We start from the raw sequence: 20,099 nt of genomic DNA, 5'->3' as shown, positions 1-20,099 counted from the left end.
TCTTTCGGTAAAGTCACGTAGATAGAAAGAAAAATAACAATAATAACATAATACAAATAAAGTTAACAAAATATATAAATTTGTATTATTTTTTTATTGACTTTATTTGCATTTCATTATTATTTATTTTCGTGACTTTACCGAAAGACCCAAAGAATATGAATTCCTGCAGTCACGAAAGCTTTAAGTCAAGATTTGAGGATCTTTGTTATTACATAGAGCACATTCGTCTATAACACTGCGTGCGTGGCCTTAAAAAATATATAATAGCCGACGTTTAGAGCAATGGCCCTCCTCCATAGCACTTACATCACGTGCTATGCAGAATGGCCAAATCACGGATCCCTTATTCTGGTTCTGAGTCTCAAGAACACCGATCAATGCGATGTCTATAAGTGTGCGCTATTGAATTGGCTCTGCAGCATCGAGCCACGTTGACGATAAGCAGCAGCAGCAGCAACAAAATCCATGCGACGTGTGCCGCTGAACGTCTGGCTTCGCGAGCCTTAAGGGTCGTTCACTGCGTCGCACTTTTAAATCATCATTTAGATTGAAAACTCACTTCTTTAGAACTGCTTTTTGTGCTTCGTTTGTTGTCCTTCCCCCGCACCTGCGATTAACAAGGTTGGCTATGTACGATGCGAAAGAAGTTCAACCTACATACATAGACTCACATAGAGACCCATAGACTCACACAGAGACACACAGACGCACTAATTTATTTAGAACTGCTTTTTTGCGTTTAGTTTGTTGTCCTTCCCCGCGCACCTACGATTAACAAGGTTGGCTACGTACGATGCGAAAGAAGTTCAACGCACGCGCGCGCACATTAACATCGACCAGTGGAATTGTTGTTTGCTGGGTTGTGGCCACGGCAACCCCCCACCGTCCCCTCTCCGTCCCAGGTGCCTGCTAGCCACGTGGCTGTCCCTGCTGATGCTCGCGTGCGGACTGCGAATTCCCAGCGAGCAGCACCAGAGCGCCGGCTGCGAGATGCTGATCCTCGTGTCTCACGAGAAGCTGCTCAACATCTTCTGGCTGTGCTTCATGAGCGCCGAGGCGGCCGTCATCTCGGTCCTGCTGCACGGCGTGTGGCGGGAGGGGGCCCTCTTGGCCAAGGGCGGCGGCAGCATGGCCAGGGCCCGCGTCACGGTGGCCCTCAACGCGCTGCACGTGGCCGTCTACGTGCTGCCCACGCCCGTGCACAACGCCGTGCGACTGCTGCTCGTGCACGAAGAAGGAGGAGGCGGCGAGCCGCAGGTTTCACCGGAGCAGCAGGTGGGCGGCCTGGAGTGTGCATGGAGAGTGCAGAGACGGGCAGTGGCGGTGGTGGTAGTGGCTATGGGGAGTGGTGGTGGTGGCTTTGGGGAGCGGTGGTGGTGGCTATGGGTGGTGGTGGCTATGGGCGGTGGTGGTGGTGGCTATGGGGAGTGGTGGTGGCTATGGGGAGTGGTGGTGGTGGTGGCTTTGGGGAGCGGTGGTGGTGGTGGTGGTGGTGGTGGCTTTGGGGGGCGGTGGTGGTGGTGGCTTTCGGGAGCGGTGGTGGTGGTGGCTTTCGGGAGCGGTGGTGGTGGTGGCTATGGGGAGTGGTGGTGGTGGCTATGGGGAGAGGTGGTGGTGGTGGCTATGGGGAGTGGTGGTGGTGGTGGCTATGGGGAGCGGTGGTGGTGGTGGCTATGGGGAGTGGTGGTGGTGGCTATGGGGAGTGGTGGTGGTGGTGGCTATGGGGAGCGGTGGTGGTGACTATGGGGAGTGGTGGTGGTGGTGGCTATGGGGAGTGGTGGTGGTGGTGGCTATGGGGAGTGGTGGTGGCTATGGGGAGAAGTGGTGGTGGTGGTGGCTATGGGGAGTGGTGGTGGTGGTGGCTATGGGGAGTGGTGGTGGCTATGGGGATTGGTGGTGGTGGTGGCTATGGGGAGTGGTGGTGGTGGTGACTATGGGGAGTGGTGGTGGTGGCTATGGGGAGTGGTAGTGGTGGTGGCTAGGGGGGGTGGTGGTGGTGGTGGCTATGGGGAGTGGTGGTGGCTATGGGGAGAAGTGGTGGTGGTGGCTATGGGGAGCGGTGGTGGTGGCTATGGAGAGTGGTGGTGGTGGTGGCTATGGGGAGTGGTGGTGGTGGTGGGTATGGGGAGAAGTGGTGGTGGCTTTGAGGGAGCTTTAAGCAATTAGCTTATTATTCAGAAACGACCTCTCCACAAATGATAGCTCAACAAAGTGTTCAATCACGTGGAAATGTATGACCCGACGACCCAAGTTCGATTCCCGCTCACGGCCACCAACCACCGGTGACGATTATCTGAACCGCTCTCGAGCCTCCTCCTAGGCCGACTCGGCCTCAAATGAGTACCTGAGGCGATGTGTAAACATCGCCACTGGGGAGACAAAGGCGGCCGCGCCGTCATGCTGGCCACCCCACTTGGCGGCACGTGATACAGAACCGTAGGAAGCGGCAGCGAGAGTCGGTGGATCACACAGCCCGGCTGTGACACTCCCCTTCCCCCTGGCCTCCGTACCCTCGCTCGCCAGCAGACGGCGGTGCAGCACGTGGAGTAATCGCCACCTGTTTCCAGCTGCGTGGGGGATAGAGCGTTGCCCCCTCGCGCGTGTGGCTCATCCTACGTGCATAATAAACGCCGCTTGATGGGCGAAAACAGCGCCGACGACTCGGCGTCGTTCTCCTGGATAAATAACTGTCGGGTAAATCAGATTGTTAGGAGAGAAAAAAACACTCGACACATTTGTAAATGACGATGTTGTAGGCGATGCGTCGGGCAGCGACTCTTCCTCGTTGTTAATGACGGGCTATGCTAATTATCAGATACGTGTACACAGTCCTTTTGCCAATCTACTGCTGGATGAGGGCCTCAAGATTCATGGCGGGGTGAGGGGGGGGGGTATTTGACCATTCCTCACCGCCACAACTGGTCAATGCGGTCTGATACAGCCGTTCTCATCTGCGGTGATATCAATATTGCTGTTAGCATCAACTGGTGGAACTAAAGCAGTGTAAATTGTTTTTTTACCCTTTTATCTGGCAAAAAAACTGACACCCTTTTTACGAGGAGTCATGTTTGCATAGACAACAATACCTGCAGTCATAATGCAAACAAAAAACACAACTCTGATAATGTATGCACTGTCCTTGAAGTTGATTGGTCCACACCCGAGACAGCTTTCCTTAGAGCCTAGTCTCACATGGTGTTGGACCAGATGACGCCAAAAGGCGCACAACTCAAAGACAATGCACCATCAGAGTATGAGAGCTCGGGGTAAGCATTTACACCATTGGAACCTCCTTTGGCAGTAGCAAAATACGATAATTGTTTTTTTTACCCTTTTATCTGGCAACAAAACTGAAAGAAAAAAAAGGTGTCAGTTTATTTTTTTACTGGCAAATGAGGTACCAATGGTGTAAAGCAGTGTTCTTTACTCATTTTCAAATGGTGGGGTGCGGGGGGGGGGAAGTCACTTTCGTCGATAGACACCATCATTGCGATGGCCGTAACACCGCCTGCAACAAAGGGGAAGGGGGGGGGGTCACATTTGTGTGTTGTCGAGGAGGGGCACGTCAGGGGCAGCACGGAAATGCCAGTGGCTTCGCGGGCCTTGCACTGAACTGACACGAACGTTTTGGTTTAGCCATATTTGTTTGTTGTAGTACAGACTGATAACTTCCATCTAAATTGTCTCATGCTTGTTATTGTTTGACTTGCATACCACCTGGATTTTTGCACACGGCGCTGATCTACGGTGCTTTTTCTGGAAGACTTTGCTGTTTTTTTCCTGGATGTTTCTGTTGCGCGTCGTCACTTTAAGATGTTCCTTGTTCACGGTTTTTGTTTGTTGCGGTTGCACCCGAGTCAAGAGCCACATGGCTCACAGGGCTACACCTAATACATGAAACTGAAATGAAACTGAACTCTAAAGTGGGGCGAAAACAAACGTCTCCCCGGCTTCATCTTCTTGGTTTTTTCGGTAAAGTCACCACGTAGAATGGAAATAATAAAAATAAAATAAAACATAATAAAATAATTCTCACGACGTTTCGGCCACAACGCAAGCAGCCGTCCTCAGGTGAAGAACAGGTCTGTCGAGAAGACAGTCTGAATGACACAACCCAAGCCAGGCTTGGGTTGTGTCATTCAGACTCAGGCTTGGGTTGTGTCATTCAGACTCAGGCTTGGGTTGTGTCATTCAGACGCTGTCTTTTCGACAGACCTGTTCTTCACCTGAGGACGGCTGCTTGCGTTGTGGCCGAAACGTCGTGAGAATTATTTTATTATGTTTTATTTTTATTATTTTATTATTTCCATTCTACGTGACTTTACCAAAAGAACCAAAAAGATGAATCCCTGCAGTCACGAAAGCTTTAAATCGAAAACGTCTCCCCCGGCCGTCTACCGCAGGACCTGTGCCCGGGCACGTCGAACCAGGCGGAGGTGAGAACACACCTGCTGATCGTGACGCTCGTGCACCTGGCGCAGGGCGCCACCCTCCTGGCGAGTGGCCTCCGCAAGCCCGACATCCAGGCGCTCTTCCAGAGGGCCCTTCACAAGCGAGTGGCCCCGCACCCCAAGGCACAGATTTAGCACGGTCCTGTATCGGGCTGCAGCTGCACACGGATGCTGCACTGGGTAATACTATTGACTTTTTATTTCACCAGGTAAAAACCACCGAGCTGTTAGCTTGAACCGCCCCTACTGGGCATCTGTGAAAATGAGCTTTATAGCTCATAGGATTCCTCCAGTGTGAAATAATAAAGATTCTAATTCGGAGTCACGGTGGTGCAGGGAAGCCGAGACCACAGGCGTCACAATTAAAGGGCCCCAAATATTAAACAAAAAAAAAACATTAATTTTATTTGACCAGGTATGGCCCAACTGAGCTCTATGGCTCTTTTTCAGAAGCAAGCTGGCTATCACAGATGATAGCTCAACGAAGTGGCGTATCACGTGTAAATGTATTGCAGCCAAATACTCCCAGCGCATGTTTTCTAAATCATCGTTATCATCGCCATTCGCCACGGTCAGTAAGACTGATCGGATGAAGGCCTCCTCCAAGCTGCTCACGATCCGGCGAGATACAAATTCACCTGCATGCGCGCTGAATTCGGCGAGATACAAATCCACCTGCACGCGCGCTGAATTCACCGTCTCGTCCTCTCTCTCTCGGACGCGTTCCGTTCCTTTGCCGTTATTGCTCCTAAACCATCGGCCAGTGTCCATGACGTATACTGCCCAAAGCCCGCTTACATTTCTGAACGGTTTGAATGATGCCGTTGGCCTGTGTACGTTCTCCAATTAAAATGTTTCTCGTTGTCTCCCAATTGCAGAATCAAAATCTCTATTTATACTGGAGGAATCCAAGAACCAAAATTGTATTTTTTCACAGATGTCCAGTAGTTTTACAAATGTCCAGCCGTGCAATTCCAAGCATGCCTCTCCCCATGCTTCTTTGCGCCTATTTCAGTTATTTAACTGAAGGAGTCGAATGATACACCGTCCCCCTCCCAAACGATTCGATAACATTGTCACCAATCTACGTTTGTAGTTTCGTTTCGCTCCATTCGACCTAAATGTAATCCACAAATGAACATTCGTTTGCGTAATTTTATTTCAACAAACTAATTGTCGTAAGGAATAGGTCACGCATTCTCACACCAACAACGCACAATGTATTTATCACGAGTGTAAGAATCGATTGTTAAATCAACAAGTTGAGGCATGGGCCTCGGTAGTTTTTCTTTCTACCGTTTCCATGTCACCATCGCTCTCACGTCGTCCTCACCGTGAGAACGGCGAGCGTGACCCCCATCTCGGTGGCGAGATGTTAACTACCTCGCCCGCTATACAAGAGATCGTGGATTTGATCCCAACCCTGCCGCCTCTATATTTTCTAGTTGGCATGGCTTATCCACACGATAAGCCACTTCGTTGATGCTTGATGTATGATGAATTTCTTTCGCACCGTACGTAGCCAACTGTGCTAATCGAAGGTGCGGGAAATATATTTGCGTTTTGCATGTTCTCCCCATGGATTCGTAGATTTTGCTTCAGGTCCCTCGGGTTTCCCCTCCATATTTAGAAACATGCGTTTCGAGTATTTGGCTGCTATACATTTCCACGTGATAAACCGCTTCGTTGAGCTATCATTTGTGATAGGCCAGGTCGCATCTGAAACAGAGCCATGTAAATTTCGATTTAAAGCTTTCGTGACTGCAGGGATTCATCTTCTTGGTTCTTTCGATAAAGTCACGTAGAATGGAAATAATAAAATAATAAAAATAAAACATTATAAAATAATTCTCACGACGTTTCGGCCACAACGCAAGCAGCCGTCCTCAGGTGAAGAACAGGTCTGTCAGAAAGACAGCCTCTGAATGAACACCACCAGGCTTGGCAGCGTATATTTAAGCTGGGTTGGAGGGGGAAGAGCGCCTTGACAAATGAATTTGCATATCAAGAGGAATTTAGCATATTTATGGGAAATGCAGGTATGTGATTAGTACTACTTATGCCCGTGCATTATGCAGGATTATGCAAGACAGAGCCATGTAGTTCAGCGGGCCTGACCTGGTGAAATAAAAAGTTTTATCTTTTTTTTTCCTTTAGAATTTTAACACCCATCTGCTTTGGGAATGGTCAACCCTGGGGCATGAAGACGGCTACCCGCGTGGCAACGCCGACTTGAAAAACAAAGGGCCCCAGAATGATGTAACCCCCCCCCCCACCCCCGTAGCGAAGCACGACATCACTACTACAGCAACATACTCGTTTGGAAATATGACCCTCGGAAAATGCAGCTGCTGATATGCTAACTTGCCCACTTATATTAATGCTTTTACTGATGTAAGTTATGTCAATATTTAAACCCATAAGTTCACTGCTAAAACAGAACACTGTATACACGTTTGTCAAACTACTAATACCTAAACAAACCTCACCTGGGGCATAAACAAGGCAGACCGGATCATTATCTTTGCTCAGCTGTGTAGACGCTCATTCGGGCACCTTTTTCGATTAAGAGAGGGGGGAGCAGGTCAAGTTAAATATCAATTTTATTTCAAAATAACACATTTTTCTTTAACTTATTCATTTCTCACACATGTCAACACAAAACAGTGTCAAGCCATCTGTTAGAATCATTCACCGAATCTGAACTGGATTTACGTGGCCGAGAGCGTTTTAGAGATCTGCAGAAGTGATCCATTAAATTTCAATCAAGGAAGCATTAACATGCTTTGGATGCACTCCAATTTGCTTAAACATAGATTCGAAAATAGCATGAAATGGTGCTGTTTTTCGATTCCATAATTTATTGGTCAATGTTATCCCGCGTTCATCTCAATTCAGTGCATAACGCAGAATTCTACAAAGCCCTATATTCGTTCTGCCACATTTGAACTCAATTCAACTTATTATCAAATCTTGAGCAATCCACAAAGTTAACTTGTATAACCAATCGGCTCTGACCCCAAAAAAATCATTTGCGTATTAGAGTTGACATTCATTCACAAGTTTTAAAAGATAATTTAAACAAATAGCGGTAAATTCAACGTGAAAATTAAATTAGTGCCGCCTCTACATCTCGCTGGGGTAAAGGATATGTTTTAAGGTTTATCAAAGGAGTGCTTCGGTCAAAATATCTACGTTTATAAATCAACCTAAAATTCACAACTAAAACAGAACTTTCATCATAAATACTGAATTTGTACTTAATACAACTTTAAACAGAAAGCTGCGGCACTTCAAGTTCAAAGAAAGAAAAATCCACTTAAGTTGTTTAAAAAAAAACATACTTGTGTTAAACAATTAAATTCCATTGCTAGTGTGTAAACGTTATACACAATCAAAAAACAACCCAAGTTCTCTCTCTCTCTCACAGCTGACAATTTAAGCCAGTGAAAGCATTCTTCAGGGGATTGTTTAAGGTAATTTTTTCCTTAAATCAAATTAAGACGTGTTTGCATCAATACTAGAAACATCTAATTGGGTGTTATAACGTGTTTTTTTTTATAGTACAGGATAAAACAATACACATGCTCTAAGCCCTTACTTATTTACTGTCTTGGGTCACTTACAATGACTGTACGCAGGGCCCACAGAATGTGCCCACTGCTTCCTGAAAGTTAAGGAGACTGAAATGGCCTTTGTTGCAAGGTTCTCACTGGGGGTGGGAGAGTAGGAGGTCTTGCACACACGCACACACACAGCGCTTCCAATGGGAAGAGACTCATCGATTTCCTGCAGCCAGTTCTTGGAATAACACAAAATCTCCCAGAACAGCAACTCAAAGTAAAACAACGATTATTGGGAGTAACGCACTTTTTCCTGTACAGATTAGGCAGATTTTTTTTTTGCTTGATGTAAAAAAAAACAATGACTTCAATGACATTAAAATAGCAAAGAAATTAAATACACATGCTCACGTTACCTGTTCCCTAACGAGCATTTCTTAGGCCTTTCGCTGCAGCCAACGGGTCCCCACTTGCCACCCAACTCGCCCAGCCACATTCAAATGTTACAATGAAGCCATCACAAACAATGCAAATCAACAGCTCAAAATGTTAACGTCGCAGGGTCAATGTACGAAATAAAGAGAGCCCCCCCCCTCGGGGATCGATTTGCCGATCGACAAAAAAATCAAAATCGACTCCCATTTCTTGTTGTTGTGGTTAAACTTCGCGGGACCTCTTTAAAAATAGAGCCCCTCCCCCACCCATAAGCCACGTCCAGCGTGACGCGGACGATGATCCAAGCCCTGCCCCATCACCTCCCGTCCAGCGGCACACGTGGAAACAGAAGCAATTTTTTTTACTATGTTTGTTGTTAGTTGAGCAATCGAACAGCATAATCATGAGAGTAATGGTTTTCCTAAATAATCACGTAGCTCAACTCTCCCGCAAAGTGTAGCGTGTGTGTGTGTATATATGTACATTATACATGAAGAAATGTATATAAACAATACATAGTATCAACACACACATACACATACATGTATCGAAACAACTATATACATGTATGCATGTCAATAATATGTATACAGTATATGCATATATACACATTGAGTATATATCCTGCAAAAAGATTTTTCGTAAAGTGGAAATCGCAAGTATCCAGATACTTTGCTCGGGCCATTCTCCACGCACTTTTATAATTTATGCATTTTATTTCATATATTTACATATGATCAGTGACTTGGGAAAAACCAGCTCAAGTCAACAAACGGGCCCAGCGATCATCCACGCACGAGCCAAGCACCGCAACCTGACCTCACCATTCTCTAGGCGTTCCCCATTTATTTTTGTTAAAGACGAAATGTCATTGCCGATTATTTTGCCATTAACGTCAAGGGGCTCCCCCCCCCTCCTCCCCCACCTTAGGACGACCTGCAAGTGGCGTGCGCTGTGAACGAGCTGTCACCGTCACCAAAAACAATCCGCGGAAGCTCCAGATTCGTTCAGTGCCGGAGTAAATCAAATTGCGTTTCAATACAAACGTAACAAGGAACTTCCGCAGATTTCTATCACCGCTATGGAAATACGCAGGGTCAACCTCCCCCATAGGCGTCTAGAGTATTGCTCTGGGACTACCGGTGGAGTATGTGGAGCATGACATTAGTGGTCCACATACTCCAAAGCACAACTCAAAATAGCCACTCTGTAAGGTCACTATGCAGATTTCCTGCTGCCCAATATAATGGAGCACACACACACACATTGTACACGTCTCTCCATTTCCAGTCGTTAAGAGACCAATACAATAAGGAAAACATATCCTTCATCACCTTCAAGTCATTTTGGTAATTACAATAAATATCTTGGAGGGGCACATTGTTGGCAGAGCTTACCATCTACGGTTCGTGTAAATGTTTACGTTAGTTCTTGAATTACCTTCTAAAGTGACCACACAATGGCGCACGTAACGTGGTCGTACAACAGCAACTCAAGACGTATTTAAATAGTGCTTAGGCAACACAGTAGATGTTGCTAAAAAAAACATTCAACGTCTAAGGGCTACAGTACTTCCAGATGTTTCCAAAGCACGCGGATATCTCAACAAAGTTACCCAACCTTGAAGGTGCTCTCAAATAACCAAATATCAAAGAGTTTTCTCAGTGGACGGTCACCAGTTGCAAGCTGTAATGGGGACCCCAAATACAAAGATCCCCCGTATAAGCCTTGTATAGTGAACTTCTTTAGCACCGTACGTAGCCAACCGTGCTAATCAGGTGCCTTAACAGACTGTTGTGACAGGTGCCGTTAGCGATATGAAGGCAGGCGCGGTACAACACCACGCAACGCCCGACCACCTTTGTCTCCCCAGTGGCAATGCTTTTTTTTTACACAAGCAGCAGGTACTCATTTGAGGCTGAGTCGACTTAGTGGAAGCCCAGGACTGCTTCAGATGATCGTCACTGGTGTTGGCCATGAGACGTTTAGAAACGTGCGTCTTTGGTTGGTGCGAAACATTTCCACATGAAAAGTCACTTCCGTTGAGCTATCGTTTGTGGCCAGCTTGATTCGGATAATTAAGCTAATCGCTCAGTGGCCCTTACCTGGTACATTTTAAAATAGCTTGTAGTCTGGGGACCCCTAATAGACTGAGACATCCATATTAAGCCAATATTCTCAGAGTAAACATGACTTACACAAACTCGTGCGTTGCTGTGGAAGCATTATGGGTCAAATCATAAACCGGTCCAGAGTTTACATGCTTCAACAGAAGCTGCCGCTTGAAAAAGATTTGCCTGGAAAACCAAATAGGCCGATGGAGTAACAGATATATTAATATCTGGAGACGTTATATCTGCGCTGAAACATAACTTTAGTCAGAATGCACAACCACCAGTTTTCCAAATAGTCCAGAATCGTTTCTCTCTCTCTGAAGGGGAGCAGCGATTTGCCCGGTGAAAGTTTCATTGTAGTGGTAAGATGCGGTGATCGGGCGAGTGTTATAGCGTAGAGAATAGAAGGTAGAATTTGGAACAAGGTTAACGTCAGGAGTACAATGGATCTTAGTTTGGTGCACTTATTGTTCAGGGTATGTGCAAAGAAGCGTGGAGAATTGCAATATTGGAGTAAGATTAACAGACGGCTGGAATAGCAACATGTGGAGTGGAGAACGCATCGACAGCTTAACGATTGGGCTTGAGCAGGACACTTCATGGCAGCTATACGCGATGATGGGCGATGGCACTGGTCAACAAAAAAAAAATTCTGGCCTCGACTTTTGCAGCTGTTCTAGACTAATTTCAGGGTGCGGATTCCAAATCTGATCTCAGATTTGCTCTATCACATCTCATTTTTATGCTATCGGCATACCACATTTTAATTGATTTTACCCGAAATTAACTCTGTCACTTATGATTGCCAATTGTTGCGAGTCAGTGACTGCTTTAGTGTTAAAATATGGTGCTGTATTTTTAGGATAGTGTGTTTATAATATCATTTTATGTAGATATCCACATTTATTTAATATTTTTCTTCTGCAGTTTTTATTGAAAATGTAATATTTGATATCTCAAAAACCTGATGTGATAGACAAAAACTGATGCCAGATTTGGAATCAGCACCCCAAAATTACATTAAAACCGTTGGAATACCTTATGCGAGAAAAAGTGTGTTGACCAGTGTGGTTGAGAACAATGGAAGTTGGCAACCGATGAATGTTATGCATCCCGGAGGACGGGCACTGAGGAGATGGAGCGATAAAGTCAGTTCGTGCACAGGCGCTCGGCGGATTGTTGCATCGCTGGAGGTGGCGGTGATTTTGGGAGGCCTCCATCTAGCAGTGGATTGAACATGGCTGGTTATGATGAACTCAGTTCAAATTGTGATGACGCGGGGGGGGGGGGGGGTCATGAGTCCATTCAATAATTGAGTTATTATGTACCGTTTGTAAACTCCATAATTTGCATAAATCATAATCGATTGTTACAGGCACGGCTAGAAGAATGCATCGTTAGCATAATTAGTTTAAATCCGTGAATTGTTAAGATGCCTCCTGAACAGAATCCAAGTCTGCATTGTTACGAATGGAACGCGGCCAAAAAAAAACCCCCACAGAAACTGCGCATTTTGCAAATGCTCTCAAAACGTGGGCAGCAGACGTGGGCAATGGCGCTGAATGAAATGTACCTCGTTCAGCACCGTCACTCAATCCGGGACGAGTGTACACAGCAAGCAGCGGCGATCATCGCCCTCCACTTCCAAGACTCGTGCCCCGAGTCGTTCTTACAAACGGGGACTCTATCCTGACCTCTCGGACTTCTCGCTCGGTTCAAACAAAATCGATTTTCGAGACGTGCACGGAGCGCTCTCGTTACAGCAGCACACGGGGGTTTAGAAATGAATGACGCAAACGGGAAGACAAAGAAAGACGGACAACTCTGCATCCCTTCACCAAATGCCACGCACGCACAGACGCACGTGCACAACAACATCCATCTTCACTCGCCAAGTAGTCCGCCGACGGGTAAGCCTCGCCGCTTACTTACGCTATGCACACCTTACCTTGCTTTGCATGTCCTTAATTCTCTGCTATCCATGGGCGGATTATCCATGTTTTGCAGATGAACCGCGCTATTTTGCACCCTTTATTATCGTGCACGCTGGTTTCATTATTGACTCGTAACTCGTTAAGGGGTCGGTGACGCCAGTGAGCACGTGACAAAACAAGTAAACCGATTGCTTCGATAAACAATAAAATAAATGATGTAAATAATGCGTGTTTAAAGTGTTAATCCAGGTAAAAAACTCCTCTGGCCCCATTACTCCGGGTAATCAAGAGTCGAGAGTGTTTATCATCTTGCATTTAAACGTTACGTGCGGTTGAGTTGAAGTGTGATTAACGGGCTGAGGGATCGCAATCATTGTATTTCCAGCCCTCTTTTCCTTTGGGGATAACACAGCGCAGATGTCGACATCGAGATAATCTTCTCTGCCTCGGAGTGAAATACAAAGTATGGATCTGGGTGGCGATCAAGCCAGACTTAACGCGAACACGTGCACAACGCAGCAGGGCTCCGATGGACCTTGACGGGAGAGGCCGAGATAATGACCGCACCTCGCGCCTCCCTGGTCAGTGCGATAGACTGGTTGCAATGGAAACCCGACGAGGAATTTCTCCGCCCCTGCCTGGCTGAACGATTGCGAAGCAAGTGGCGTCGACGATGAAGAATCGAACGATGAGCAAACGAGCCGCGGTTTGTTTCGCAGCCGCTTCTCGTCAGTTTGTGTCGTGTGAGACCACAAAAGCCGTGAGATTTATGGTGAACCCTATTGTTTGGGTCTTTCGGTAAAGTCACGTAGACAGGTGGACTTTGCCGAAAGACCCAACGAATAGGAATTCCTGCAGTCACGAAAGCTTTAAGTCGAGATTTATGGTGAATCCTCATTAGCACCCCCCACCCCGTTAGTATGACCACGTGGATGCTGCCCCTGGCAATGGGAATCCGTCAGGGCCGACTCCCAATTCTGCCCAGTATTGGCATCTCGGGGCGCACGGCTTGTGCGATGGTACTCGATGACTGAATTAAATGGACGACTACCGTGCATTGCCTGCCAGGTGACGTGGGGGCATGAGGATGTGAGGTTTGGCCAGGAGATGGCAAAATGTTGAGTGATGCCCCTGATCTGTGTGGGTTTTCCACAGGTACTCCAGTTTCCTTCCACGTGCCCAATCACTCATTAATGGTAATGGCCAAATATGCCCAAAGTAGGGCCCTCCTGAAAACCTGAGTCTCGTGGGTCAATAATAGCAATGATGACACTGGTCAACAAAAAAAACATTTTTTTCTGGCCTGGACTTTTGCAGCTGTTCTAGACTAATTTCAGGGTGTTGATTCCAAATCTGTACTCAGATTTGCTCTATCGCATCTCATATTTATGCTATCGGCATACCCCATTTTCATTGATTTTACCCGAAATTAACTCTGTCACTTATGATTGCAAGTTGTTGCGAGTCAGTGACTGCTTTAGTGTTAAAATATGGTGCTGTATTTTGAGGATAGTGTGTTTATAATATCATTTTATGTAGATATCCACAATTATTTATTATTTTTCTTCTGCAGTTTTTATTGAAAATGCAATATTTGATATCTCAAAAACCTGATGTGATAGACAAAAACTGATGCCAGATTTGGAATAATTACCAGAAAATTACCTTAATACCGTTGGAATACCTTTTGCCAGAAAAAGTGTGTTGACCAGTGTGATTGTTGTAGAAGCCATGTGAACTAAAGTTGACTTTTGGTTGGGCTTCTGCAGCCGTCTGCTACTCTCTCTTCCTTTCCATATCAGAAAGCCACTGACGCTATTCGCTTTATAATCAAGATTGAAAACTAATGTATTTAGAACTGCTTTGTGTGTTGAGTTTATCCTCCTTCCCCCCCGCACACCTCCGATTATCACAGTTGACTACGTACGGTGCAAAAGAAGTTCAGCAACGTACATACGTTAAGTAGGCAGGGGGGAGGGGGGTGATAGCGCTGCGTTTGCGTCATCACCCCCTCCACCGATGACACTGTGCGGGAGTGCGCTTTGACCAGCACTGTCCCCGCGTTCAACCGTGTAAATTTCCCTATTGTGGACGGGAGTTTATCCGCTTTTCATCGATCGCCCTTTACAGCTGTCCAAATCCATGCGATGTGAAGATTTTGTTTGCGAGTTCCACAGATGTGAGGCAGGTTTGTGTGTGAGCCTACGATTTACGCTACGGGGCTACGCATCCTTTCCTTATCTTTAGCTCCACTCGTTAATGGTTTCACAGGAAACATTCGACGTGAAAGGTGTTGAAGACACCTTTCACAAATCTATGACGTCGCAATCAATATGATATTGATAATAAGTACGTCCCCATTTAATGTTATTTGTTTTCCATGAACCTTCCCATGATCGACAAAAGTGTCTGTGCTCCTTGCTAAGGAACCATTCTCAAAGAAAGAGAGTCTGGAAAATAGGGAAATGAAAACGGACAGATTTGGGCTTTAAAAAAAGAAAACCCTTAAAAATATACCGTTTGTCAAACAACTATACAACAGGTTCACTCGTGTTTAAAAAGAAAAAAAAATGTCCTTGCTTTTGTTTATACATTCAAGTTTCCCACCTCTCCTCCGGTTACCACCGCGTGTTTCCTGGCCGAATGGATACAAAGAGACGCCCTGGTGGGAGGCAGCGATCTTCAACAACTTCCAATTGGCCGCTTCCCTCATTTCCAAACTTGGATTACAGTAAAATGTAAATTGCACATGTTCCATGTTTTCTTCACAGGAAGAGCAGTTTGTGTTTTTTTTCTTCATTTTCCTTTCGCATGTTTTTCAATATTTTTCTTGTTTGTAAATTGCAGGCGCCTTCAGGAACCTTCATCCCCCCCCCGCCACGGAGTGGAAGAGTCCGGAGAGTGAACGCCTCGGTGCAGCCTCGCCAGAGACTCGCGAAGCTGCGAACAAAACCAGGGAGGAATAAAAATAAAAATGTTGCTTTACGCACGGACTCCGGAACGTGCTCCGACACCCGCGCTCATACTCGGAAGTCATGTGACCCTTTCCATTTTCCGAGACGTCTGCAAGTTGCAGGGTGGGAGTTTCCCGTTCGCCGTTGAATCTGGGAATGCGCAAGCGGTTCGGAATTAATTTTATTTAGAGAGGCGTAGCGTTGCTGTTTTTAAAGACATTGTATTGTACTCTCCGCAGGGAACTGTAGCAACACAACTGTGGGAGCCTCGGTACCCATAAAGTTGTTTCTTTTCTCTTTTCTTCCGGTTTCGTTTTGATTACATCATCGGAACGGAATCGGAAGAAAAACTGACGAAGTACACGAACGTCATCGGAAAGGGTTAATCAGCCATGACGACGTTACCTTCCCTGCCGCACAACGAGATGATGTTGCACGCCCGTGACGTCACGAGGCAAGCCGCGTTACATTTGAAGTCATCACCTTGGACGAACAAGTTTTCCTTTTCGCACAGTTTTTTGTTAATCGCCAAGTATTGGGCAACCCTTGGGTCAATCTGGCTGGTCTTCTGCAGGGTTCGTAATAGCAATACAACTTTATACTTAGCTTTGAATCGTATTGAATCATCTTGACAAGATTTAGCGTGACCCCACGTTACAGAGAGACAGAGGGACAGGGCGAATGCATGAACGCTTTCAACCTTAGTTGTAAAGCGTCACAAAGGGACTACGTGTGGTGCGACGTAGCTCAAAAAGCAGGCCAAGTAATAGTTTGTAACGGGACGATACAACCTGGGCAAATGAGAATCGATGCTTGACCTCGTATGAAGGCCACCGAATCGTGGGCAGACACAACGATCGGCTGCAAGCCTATTAAACACGTAGCGGTCACCCAATACGCAGCACGGCGAAAGCGTGTCCCGTTCAGCGTGCAGACAAAGCTGCTGCTGCTGCTGCTTGCTGCTGCCGGTGGTGCCGCTGTCTCTCAGCGGCGCCCTCACCTGGTCGATGTGCGACAGCGTGAGCTTGAGAGCCTCCCTCCACTTGCCGAGCTGCGCCTCGTGAGCGCGCTGCTGCTGCTCGATGACTCGCGCCCACTCGCGCTCCGACTGCGGCACGTGCGCCCTGCGCGCAACCGGCCCGCACCGGTCAGCTGAGCCGTCACCGCATTTCCGACCAGAGATGTTTTTTTTATATTTCCAAAATTGAGCAAGCGCCGTTTATTTGACAAAATTGCCAGCGATGTGTGACCGTTAAATTTCGATTTAAAGCTTTCGTGACTGCAGGGATTCATCTTCTTGGTTCTTTCGGTAAAGTCACGTAGAATGGAAATAATAAAATAATAAAAATAAAACATAATAACATAATTCTCACGACGTTTCGGCCACAACGCAAGCAGCCGTCCTCAGGTGAAGAACAGGTCTGTTGGGGCCGAAACGTCGTGAGAATTATTTTATCATGTTTTATTTTTATTATTTTATTATTTCCATTCTACGTGACTTTACCGAAAGAACCAAGAAGATGATGTGTGCCCGTGTGGTGCCACGGCCTCGAAGCAACTCTGCAAGCGCCGCGACTCCCCCCTGGCCCCCACCCTGAGCACGCACACGCAGTGTCCTGGCAGGGGATCAGCCTGGCACGACGGGTTTTAATCCGAAGGGTCCCTCGGAGGAAAGTCCCACGATTGGCCAATCCTCGCAGGACAGGTCACACTGCGGTGAGTTGGATTAAAATTGTACGGGCGCAAAAAGGTTCACCGGGCCAGCAGCAATGAGTCATTCGCGACATCGGGAGGGGCTGGGGTGGAATATTAAGCGAGAAGAGCAAACCATGAGGTCAGGGGATCGCAGTGCCACAACCCCCCCGACCCCCATACCGAATACACACTCGCAGGGTGTGTATCCGCCAGCCGGGCGTCCTTCCAGATTAACGAGGGTGAGTCACAAATTAATGAGGACGGACGGACAGACAATGGATCGCAGAAGCACCCGACGCAGTGCTCGATGCAAGGAAAAAAACGATAATCACAGGTAGGTGCACGATTGTCCGCGCGCTGTACAACGTGACCCCGGGCTTTTAAAGTCAGGGGGATAAAAAGAGGAGCCTGGGACCGTTCAAGGGGGCATCTTGTCTTCAACCTCTTGGCCGCCAGGACCCACTCCCTGCCATCCTGCCATCTCGAGCCGCTCGCAGCGTCTGTGCGACGCCGGCGAGTGCCGCCACGAGGCAGTGAAAGCTTTCTCTCGCCCTCCTCCCTCCGACTCTCACAGCGTCCGTGCGACGCCTTGAGTACAGCTGCGAGGTACGTGGTAGGGCGTCTGAGTGTCTGGGGACTTGGGCAGCAGTAGGCTAGGCCTCTTCTCGCAAAATATTCCCTCCGGGCAGTGCGGAGTTTGCGCCGACAATAAAAGTTAGTACAGAGCATAGGCGTGGCGTCTGTGATTCCTGCGTGGAGCGGCTGCGTGGGAGAACGCGCGGCGAGAGTGAACGCCGAGCCGCAGCGTGTGTGCGCGCGCGTTGAGGCAATCGCTCGCAGGTGTGAGCACGAGCATGCCGCTGTGTGGGTCAGGGTCGCGATCAAACCAACAACCCTCCTGTATACTAGGCGAGCCAGTTAACATCTCGCCACCGTGGTGCCCTAATCAGCGATTACGTGGACAACAATTTTGAGGTGGTGTGGTTTACGAGGACAGACGGAGCAAGGGTGATGGATCCAAAGATGCCAATCTCGGGATTTGGGGTGGTGATGAAATAGTCTATGCATCCTGGGATCTTTCTTCCGCCTGATGATGATTGCTTGCATTGCGATCGAAACGTCGTGATCTATTATTTTTTCTACTGACGTGACTTTACCCAAAGAACCAAAGAGTCAGCATCCTGGGATGTCGAATACAAGTTTGAAACTTTTAAATTACAGTCTGGTACTCGCCATAGCACTCCAGTGACTTCGCTGCATTGGTGTCGTATAAAATAAATAACCACAGTGACATAAACACAGGCCTGACCGTAATGCGACAGTAGAATCTCAAAATCTTGACTTAAAGCTTTCGTGACTGCAGGAATACATATTCCATGGGTCTTTCGGTAAAGCCACGAAGATAGAATTTTTTTTTTATAATAAAAATTTCACGACGTTTCGATCGCAACACAAGCAATCGTCTGAAGACGACACAAGCAATCGTCTGAAGGCTTGTGTTGTGATCGAAACGTCGTGATATTTTATTATTTTTCTATCCACGTGGCTTTACCGAAAGACCCATAGAATAAGTATCGTCTCATTCACAAAACCTCAAACTTGGCCTGGGTATATATCTAAGAGACTTTTGGGGATGGATTTGCCTTTCAAATACTTATCTAATGTGTTCAGAACGCAGCGAGTAAGTGGGGATAAATAAATATCCATGTCATTTGGTCTCCCACATCTGACTGGAAAATCAGTTATGCGTTGCTCACCTAATGGACCCTACACATTGACCACCGGGTCAGTACGTACGGGCAGAAGGCGGCCCAACACGTCAATAACAAGTCCATCAATTATTCAATTAACCAACCATTCAATCAGCCAGTTATTCTTTAGGTGGGTCAATTAATTACTAATTCAATCAGTTACGTGAAATAGACATCAATGGGCAATTGAAGGGCAAGAGAGCGGATATACATTTGAGACGGCTAAAAGGACGATGGAAAAGCTACATTATGGGTGGATGTAGGAGTGCAGTGAGGCTCTGCTGTATTTAATCGCATGGGTCGTTAGCCCAAGGGGGCCTTCATCCAGCAGTGGATTGACTCACTGGCGATGACGGATCGTGTTCGACAAGTCAACTTTTATATGTGCGGCGGCTGAAATACGTGGCCATTTAATTTTGGAACAACGTTTATGGACGTGTGTACTTTTCGTCGCAATGCTTATATAAGATGGTTAGATAACAGCAGGAGTCTTTTTTTTTCAAATTGGAAACTGGATATTTAATTTGTACACGAGTTTGGACATGGGAACGTACAATTAAATTAAAAGGTCACGGCGGAAAATATTACAGAACGGAAAGATAAACCACACTCAAATTAAAATGTGCAGCATTCATTTGCGCTGGACTCGGCGGAACTCAAAAGGGTTGAGAGCCTTTTAGTTTGACCTTTGATTCAGGAAAAAAAAAACAACCCCAGGTGTGAGGCCCACGTGTATTTTGTGCATGTGGCTGTGTGGATGTGTTGTGCTGTCCTCAATTGCTTGTGGGGGGAGCGGTCGTGTACTGCTGGCCCAAAGGGAGCGGGAGTGCAGTGGGGTTAGCACACGGCACGACAAACTCAGCGACCCGCGTTCCATTACCGGTCACGGCCAATAACAGTGGAGAATATTTGAACCGGTCCTAGTCCTCCTGACGTCGACTCAGCCTTAAAAGAGTAGCTGGTGGGGGGATGTGTAAACATCAGCACTGGGGAGACACAGGCGCGGTGTTGGCCACCCACTCCCTCGGGTTCAGTGCCGGCCTTCACACGTGCTCGCTCACAGCACTCGCCCAAACAGTCTGTGGAGGCTATGCTGGGGGGGGGGGGGGATGATTGTCATTGTGTGGAGAGTGATTCGTGCACTGCTACAAACCCAGCAACACCGAGTTCGATTCCCGGCCACACCTAACATCGGCGGA

General features: G+C 47.1%; 1 protein-coding gene across 5 annotated transcripts in view; it reads right to left on the bottom strand.

Moving 5' to 3' along the window:
- Positions 1–7,004: 7,004 nt before the first annotated feature.
- LOC144942979 (protein Aster-B-like) overlaps positions 7,005–20,099 on the bottom strand; it is a 139,732-nt gene continuing 126,637 nt past the window's right edge. For all 5 annotated transcript variants that reach the window (XM_078870063.1, XM_078870067.1, XM_078870066.1 and 2 more), the window contains 2 exons: positions 16,455–16,578; positions 7,005–15,440 (listed from right to left, as the gene is read on the bottom strand). In XM_078870063.1, coding sequence (XP_078726189.1) covers positions 15,354–15,440; positions 16,455–16,578 — 211 coding nt within the window. In that variant the 3' untranslated portion in view covers positions 7,005–15,353. The remainder of the gene's footprint in view (positions 15,441–16,454; positions 16,579–20,099) is intronic.

This window comes from Lampetra fluviatilis, chromosome 29, assembly GCF_964198595.1.
Source record: "Lampetra fluviatilis chromosome 29, kcLamFluv1.1, whole genome shotgun sequence".
Lineage (NCBI taxonomy): Eukaryota > Metazoa > Chordata > Hyperoartia > Petromyzontiformes > Petromyzontidae > Lampetra > Lampetra fluviatilis.
Note: the sequence above shows the minus strand (reverse complement) of the source record. Positions and strands in the feature narration are given on the sequence as shown.